The sequence below is a fragment of the Melitaea cinxia genome, chromosome 14 (assembly GCF_905220565.1).
Source record: "Melitaea cinxia chromosome 14, ilMelCinx1.1, whole genome shotgun sequence".
Classification (NCBI taxonomy): Eukaryota; Metazoa; Arthropoda; class Insecta; order Lepidoptera; family Nymphalidae; genus Melitaea; species Melitaea cinxia.
This window is the reverse complement of record NC_059407.1, coordinates 2,834,072-2,842,940: the sequence shown is the minus strand read 5'-3', so window position 1 is coordinate 2,842,940 and position 8,869 is coordinate 2,834,072. Positions and strand designations below refer to the sequence as shown.

General features: G+C 38.4%; 1 protein-coding gene across 1 annotated transcript; it reads left to right on the top strand.

The window, feature by feature from the left end:
• LOC123659631 (integrin-linked protein kinase) lies at nt 1-7,045 on the top strand. The gene is made up of 8 exons (XM_045594831.1): nt 1-89; nt 936-1,101; nt 1,839-2,023; nt 2,613-2,782; nt 3,462-3,607; nt 4,349-4,573; nt 6,263-6,451; nt 6,723-7,045. Exons 1-8 carry the CDS (start codon nt 1-3, stop codon nt 6,909-6,911), a joined length of 1,359 nt encoding a protein of 452 aa, XP_045450787.1. The 3' UTR covers nt 6,912-7,045.
• The last annotated feature ends 1,824 nt before the right edge of the window (nt 7,046-8,869 follow it).

The window sequence follows — 8,869 nt, the reverse complement described above, 5'->3', positions numbered from 1 at the left end:
ATGGAAGATATATTTCAGTGGTGTAGGGAAGGAAATGCCTTGCAGGTGCGAGTTTGGCTGGATGATACGGAGCATGATATGAACCAAGGGTAAGTTAAGAAGAATCGTAACAATACTATATTCGTAAGTCATCTGTTTTTTTAAATATATTCCACAAATGGCATATACTACGTGTTTCGCCCACATAGTCAAGCCCTAATAAGTGATGGCATCTAAAAATCGAAATTCTTGGAATTAGTCACAGCTGTCGTGATCTTTGACAAGAAACTTGTTATATATTTGACTTCAATAGTTTTAAAGATATATTTATGTTTAGACCATTAGCCAACTACTTTATTTAGATAGTAATATATAATATAGATAATTTTTGTGTATTATAGTCACTATTAGAATCTGAACATAACATCATACATATAACATCTTCAAAAAATGAAGTCAAATATATAAAAAAAAATTATTATTAAGTTAAAATGATTAATTTACGACATTAAAATTTTGTAATTTTATACCCCAATGTCTCGTGTTTAACAATTTTTATATGTTGTAATCGTTCCTTACAGTCATAGTTTTATTTCTGAGTCATACTAAATATAAGCTAATGTTTCCTTATAAAACTGACTTCTTTTAAAGATATTTGTGAACCTAAGTATACAGGAAAACAAAATTAAATATTAAATATTTTTGTCAAAGTTTCATAAACCATATTATTATTTTGATTGATCAAAGATATTTTTACTGTATATATATGTACTATAGTGGTGGCATAGTGGTCACTAATATTATTATTGACAACATTAAACAATTAAACAAAATTTTACCTTATTAAGAATTTAAATAAACAATTTTTAATAATATAACGAAACAATTTTTTTTTTCTGAAGTTGTATTTACAGTAGGAAACTCAATATTAATTTCAATTTCAATTTTACTTCTAGAGATGACCATGGCTTCAGTCCATTGCACTGGGCCTGCAAGGAGGGTCACATTAAAATAGTTGAGATGCTCATTAAAAGAGGTGCAAGAATAAATGTCACCAACATGGGTGATGATACACCACTGCACTTAGCTGCCGCACATGGACACAGGCCTATTGTTCAACTGGTTAGATCAATTATATAATAACTCATATTTTTCAATTCATTGATAAAATTATCCGTGCTATTTGGGCACCAGTGAAAGCTATTAGTTACTGTAATTGGTATTGAGGACTGGGTGACAGACTGAGTCTTACTTTATACATAGGTTGGAGGTTAGTGCTCTCGATCCATGCGGACTAGAAAAAATAGAATATTATTGACTAGTAAAAATATAATTTGCTAAATATATTTTTACTGTACTAAGCAGGACTTTTTACATTACTTGATATTGTAGAGAAAAAAAGTCATTGATAGCATATAACATGTAAAATACTGTTAATGTCATGGGCGACTAAGGACAAAAGGGCCATAGCTCGAGGTGGCAGCTTGCGAAGGGCAGCGATGCCGAATAAAAGGGGCGATGAAAACTAAGCATACGTATTAGGGATGTGAAGAATTAATCGATATTTAAAACATTGGATAAAAAAGTTCAGGTTAAATATATTCCAGCTATTTCACGTATCGATTGTTTTTGAAATGAGTGGCCTAAAAAGGTCAGCCGAAAACTCACCAAAACGAATCGATTATTCATTAAGACATCCCTAATACACTGCTAAATATCATATCACGCCACTGATTAACTTCATAGATGTTTAAAAATATTTATTAATCAAAAAGCATTTTTCTTTTCATTTTTGTTATATTCTAGACTATAAATAGTAAAATACTATAAAAAGTAGAAATATTTGTATTTTATTTTAGCTACTTCAAAACAGAGTGGATGTGAATTTTACAAATGAACATGGTAACTCTCCATTACATTATGCGTGTTTTTGGGGATACAATGCCATTGCAGAAGATCTGGTACTTGCCGGGGCTCTTGTATCTCTAGCAAACAAGGATGGCGACACTCCTTTAGATAAGACGAGAGGGCAACTTGTGCAGAGGTAATTGAGATAGGTCTAAAAGAAATAATAATAGTCCCATTTGGTAGTCTTCAAATTCCATTATTTTACCAGCAAATGATTGAATTGCTGTGTGGTTACGATAGTAAAGAACATAGCCACCCCCTCTCTTCCCATGGGTGTCATAAGAGGCGACTAAGGGATAACACAGTTCCACTACCACCTAATAACTTAAAAAGCTGACCGATGGTGGGATAACCATCCAGCTGCTAGCTTTGAAATACACAGACCAAAGACGGACAGCGTGCGACAAAGCCAGTCCTGCGGTTACCACCTGCCTACCTAATGTGGTAGCTATGGGCAAAACACATGAGTTCACGCTATTTTCGGCGCAGACTGTGGAGTCCAATGTCCAGCAGTGGACTGCGATAGGCTGAAGTGAGTGAAATGATTAAATGTTGGGCTTCTATTGTTAATGAAGTATTTTGTTTAAAATGTGATATATTTTTTTACTAGTATTAGTTTGAATGTGATAAATCTCTATAAAGAATAATGGTTGTAAGATATTAGAAGATAATTTTAGACAAGTTTCAGATAGAAACATCCATTTCAATAAAAAAATTATTTTTAGATTGCACGAAATGGCCGTTAATCAGGGACAAGATCTGAAGAAGATTCAGTTTAAGGATCAGTCTTGGCTCGGTCTGAAGACTAGAAGTCGTGATGCTACTCTATCCCGCCATAAAGGCATCAATATTAATGAACTGGCATTACATACTAGAATTGCTGTAACACCATCAGGTAACTTTAATAACGTATATTAAAAATATGTATAATTATGTTTTTTTTCTCTTCGTATTCAAGTGTCCCCAGTGGAATTTGCTTTAGCGTCGGGGATCTGGAAACGCACACAATATATGTATATTGTCAAAAGCGCCCAGACCAGAGCGCCAGCGCAACAGCCACAAACCACTATTGTGACCGTTGCGCCAACGCGTCATCTTAATGCAAATGACAATAGTAAATGTGTAACTTTTTGTCACTTTTTCTCAGTAGAATCACCTTTTTTAAGCCCAGTGGTAGATTGTCATTGTCTGTAATAGTCTGTATAACTTACATACTTTTCATTGTTACAAAATATTTTATTATTACCAATATTGACTTATTTCCAATATAATAAGAAAATCATATTCTATAGTATAGTTTTGTAAATAATGGTTCAATATTATAAATTGCCTTTGAATAAAGAAATTTTGATTTTTGAAGTCTTCTTCACGCACGCTTGACTTGGGGAGTAAGCTGATGAATGCGTGACGAGAGCGTTACGAAAAGATTGATTGGGCGAAGCGAACGGAAGTTGAGAGGGAGATATAAGTTACTAAGTTAGTGAAGACAGAAAGGGAGAGAGAGAAAGACTTACGTTTCGCAAGTTTTACTCCAGTCGTGTCGTAAAGCAGTCTCATTTTTTTTTTTAATTCAGGTGAAACTTGGCGCGGCCGGTGGCAAAAGAACGATATAGTAGCAAAGATTATTGCAGTACGTGAATGCACTCCACGCATACAACGAGATTTCAATGAGGAGTTTCCAAAACTGAGGATATTTTCACATCCTAATATATTACCCGTGGTAAGTATAATATTATAGAGAACAGATTCATTGTTATTTATTCATTTTATAAAAATAAAATATAATAAATAATTAAATGATAAATTCCTACATTCAGCAACATTGGATGAGGAAGGAAATGAGGAAGTAGGATCAAAAGTATGAAAACGATTAATTTCATTGCAAAATAAAATATTAATTAATGAAAAAAAAAATATATGTATAAAGGGAGAGAGAGAAAGAGAGACAGAGAGAGTATTGTATTTTTTCTTTTGTCCAATGTCAAACAATTGACATGACGTGTGTTCAAACAACGTTCTTCAAACAACGGATCCCAATTTCAATGGTACGATAGTGTCATAACTTTTCGTTCGCGTCAACGCCGCTGTACGTCACTAATATCGATGAGTGCAGTCACGTGATGTGGTGTGCAGTGCGCACTGCACACTCCGGTTCAGTGACGTTTCATTGTAATTGGTTATATTGTAAAACATAATTTATCGTCATGCCTCTGGTGGCTGTAAATTAAAAAGAAAAGCGCAACCATTAAGCCGACGTACTACTGTTGTAGCACGACCTGTGTAGGAGACCGTGGCTTAAACGATTTTTGACACATTTCCTGCATTGTTGCCATGTAAAAATTTTAAGATCTTTTTTCTTTATTTGATTTTCAGTATTAATTTAATAATTAATTTCGAAGCATTAGTTTTCTTTATGCAAGAAACGTTTTAATGAAATAACCTCAATGGTCGTGGCGTTCAGGTGGGATGCTGCGTGTCGCCGCCGTCGCTGGTGGTGATCTCGCAGTACATGTCGTGGGGCTCGCTGCACGCGCTGCTGCACGGCGGCGCGGGCGGGCGCGTGGTGGTGGACGCCGGCGCGGCCGTGCGCCTGGCGCGGGACGTGGCGGCCGGCCTGCGCTACCTGCACTCGCTGCAGCGCGACCGCGTGCTGCCCACCTACCACCTGAACAGCAAGCACATCATGGTGACGTCACTCGCACTCTATGTCTCACTCGCCTGGCGCGGGACGTGGCGGCCGGCCTGCGCTACCTGCACTCGCTGCAGCGCGACCGCGTGCTGCCCACCTACCACCTGAACAGCAAGCACATCATGGTGACGTCACTCGCACTCTATGTCTCACTCGCCTGGCGCGGGACGTGGCGGCCGGCCTGCGCTACCTGCACTCGCTGCAGCGCGACCGCGTGCTGCCCACCTACCACCTGAACAGCAAGCACATCATGGTGACGTCACTCGCACTCTATGTCTCACTCGCCTGGCGCGGGACGTGGCGGCCGGCCTGCGCTACCTGCACTCGCTGCAGCGCGACCGCGTGCTGCCCACCTACCACCTGAACAGCAAGCACATCATGGTGACGTCACTCGCACTCTATGTCTCACTCGCCTGGCGCGGGACGTGGCGGCCGGCCTGCGCTACCTGCACTCGCTGCAGCGCGACCGCGTGCTGCCCACCTACCACCTGAACAGCAAGCACATCATGGTGACGTCACTCGCACTCTATGTCTCACTCGCCTGGCGCGGGACGTGGCGGCCGGCCTGCGCTACCTGCACTCGCTGCAGCGCGACCGCGTGCTGCCCACCTACCACCTGAACAGCAAGCACATCATGGTGACGTCACTCGCACTCTATGTCTCACTCGCCTGGCGCGGGACGTGGCGGCCGGCCTGCGCTACCTGCACTCGCTGCAGCGCGACCGCGTGCTGCCCACCTACCACCTGAACAGCAAGCACATCATGGTGACGTCACTCGCACTCTATGTCTCACTCGCCTGGCGCGGGACGTGGCGGCCGGCCTGCGCTACCTGCACTCGCTGCAGCGCGACCGCGTGCTGCCCACCTACCACCTGAACAGCAAGCACATCATGGTGACGTCACTCGCACTCTATGTCTCACTCGCCTGGCGCGGGACGTGGCGGCCGGCCTGCGCTACCTGCACTCGCTGCAGCGCGACCGCGTGCTGCCCACCTACCACCTGAACAGCAAGCACATCATGGTGACGTCACTCGCACTCTATGTCTCACTCGCCTGGCGCGGGACGTGGCGGCCGGCCTGCGCTACCTGCACTCGCTGCAGCGCGACCGCGTGCTGCCCACCTACCACCTGAACAGCAAGCACATCATGGTGACGTCACTCGCACTCTATGTCTCACTCGCCTGGCGCGGGACGTGGCGGCCGGCCTGCGCTACCTGCACTCGCTGCAGCGCGACCGCGTGCTGCCCACCTACCACCTGAACAGCAAGCACATCATGGTGACGTCACTCGCACTCTATGTCTCACTCGCCTGGCGCGGGACGTGGCGGCCGGCCTGCGCTAACTGCACCCCCACTAGGATTAACTCCTATGTTTAGCGATCACTAAACGCACACAATACACAACACCTATACCAGGGCAAACTTCTATATCGCCAATACAAATGTATGTCTTTTGCGGTATCGAACACGCCATCTTCAGTGCAACAGTCAGAATTCAGCTCTGTGCCGTTACGTGACGTGAAACTATAAAACTACATTTTAAAAATCATGTACTTTATGAAAGTATAATACAAAAAAAAACTGTACATATACTTTTTGATATTATGTTAAAACATGGACACCCTACTTATGTTTTATTTACATTCAGTAACCGAATATAAAATAATTATTAAATATTTGTTTACAGATTGACGAAGACCTAACAGCGCGCATCAATATGGCGGATGCCAAGTTTTCTTTCCAAGAAAAGGGACGCATTTACTCTCCAGCTTGGATGGCACCTGAAGCTCTACTGAAACCGAGCGCTAAGAGAAACTGGGAAGCGGCTGATATGTGGAGCTTTGCAGTGCTTTTGTGGGAGTTGGCTACTAGAGAGGTAATTGTCAGCCTAGCTAATTTTTAATTTTTTATTAAGTTTCCATGTCTAGGGTTATGTAAGGCTGCCATAGCGTAAATTGCAACATCAGACCAAAACTTATCTTTGTACTTTTAAGTATTTAACATCAAGAAAATCTTATCATTTCCACTGGCTCAAAATGTGTCCTTTTGTCTTGTTTAGTTCACCTCTAGGTGCCCCCAAAAACTAGGACAAATCTGGAAGAAACCAAGATAAGCCAGAAAATAATGCAGTAATTTTAATTTTGTAGATTCCATTTGCCGATCTTTCACCAATGGAGTGTGGAATGAAGATAGCGTTGGAAGGCCTTAGGATCACAATCCCCCCTGGTATCTCCCCCCATATTTCCAAACTCATTAAGATATGTATGAACGAAGACCCCGGTAAACGACCATCATTTGAAATGATACTACCCATTCTTGAGAAAATGAAACGTTGAAACTAATAATTGGTCATATTAAAAATACCTATTTAACTCAATACGATAAAATTAATTTGCTTTAAATGTTTTGTTGTATGTACGGTTGTTGTTACTTTTTAATTAATATAGAGTAAAATATTTTAAATAAATAATATGGGATATAAACACTTTAATGGAAAATAGATCTTCACACTATATCATTAATGAATTAAGCAATACTTAAATTTTAAATATTTTTTTAACTTATTAATTTTTATACAATTTAATTTTTCTGTTTTTCAGTATAGTTTTTTCTATAAAAATATGTCTATAGTCTGTTCAACGAGAAGAGATACCAAATGTAAACAAAGCCCATCATTTTTTCGTAGCGACGACGGAACAAACAAAATATAATCTATCTCTTTCTATCTTGTTTGTTTGCTATCTGCTGCACGTCTCTCTGCAAGATCGAATGATATTTTAACTGGCCTTGAAAACAATCGGACCGCGTACGGCCCTTTGAATTTGTATTATTTATTTTTATTTCATTTCGTGTCCTGAAGCGCTCGGGTGATTTTTATATTTCGATAATTATTATTTAAGAAGTATCAAATATTAAATACATAATTATATTTAATTAATTATATTTAATTTAGTAATTACAAAATATAAATATATTTTACATTTAAAATTTTTGTGTAAGTAAAAAAAAGGTTACAAAACCCTGCATAGTTGAATGACCTCGCATTTGGTTTGTTTACATTTGGTATCTCGGCTCGTTGAACGCACTATACAAGCATTACCTTTAGATCATAGAAAATAAAGTTAAATAGTTGTATAAGATAAAACCCAAACATTGCCTTGAAAATATATTTAATACATAAATTTAATATTGTACAAGTTTTACAAGATAATTCATTGATGTAAAAAAATGCACAAAATTTACGTATATAAATAATTATAGAAAAGAAATATAAGCATTATAAAAGTTATTAATGATATTATTATATACTTTATTCTTATGCTTGACAGTAAAATCTCCCTCTAGTGCCATACAAAACTATGTTTGAAAAGTGATAGAATGTACAAAGTTTGTTTTCAATTGTCTACACTGCCAGTATTTTTTTCGTTGTTAGCATTTAGGTTGTGTTTTTAATATCTGTTTTATCATTAAAACATATTTATTTTTTTGCAATTATGGGGTCAAATTGACATATTTCATATGATATATGTATTAAATAGTGGTGCTAAAAATGAATTATTCGATCCTACATCGAATAAGTACTATATACTGGAAAATGCTAATAACTTATTTGTGCCTTAAAACAAATGTATACATTTATTAATATGATTATAAACTATGTAACAATAAAAGAGACTAAATTAAAGTCATATTTCGATATTTAAAATATTTAAATATTTTTAATGTATAACGGAATGATAACTTATAAAATAAACTAACATATTTGGACTATTTATGTGTTTTATTTCACTACAACTCATCCATAGCTATTATATGGTCATTAAAGAGAAGCAAAGCCTAAAACTAATAATAAAATTAAAGGATAAGTGTTTGCTTAACTTAAATCTACCTCCGATAGAAATGTATTTCACACCTTTGTTATATTGAAGAAGTTACTAATAGTAGTCAATTATATTAAGATTATATACATATTAGCGGACCAGGCAGACGTTGTCCTGCCTGGAAAACGGCTACCAAATTTGATGGCTTACATACCGATAGCAGCGCTACCTGTTAGATCCAATTGAGATAAAAACTATTCTATCTCCCAAGATGGACCAAATTACAGATGCTTACAAAACTTGATAATTTTTTTTTGGCTCAGTAGTTTCGGGAGTTACATACATTTAAAATTTTCATTGTTAACGCCCACCGCAATCCTTATTTGGGATGAGTTATCATAAAATCCGCTCATTGATCATTTCTACATCATATATATGAGATTCTCTAGTGATTATAGTTTAAAAACATGAAT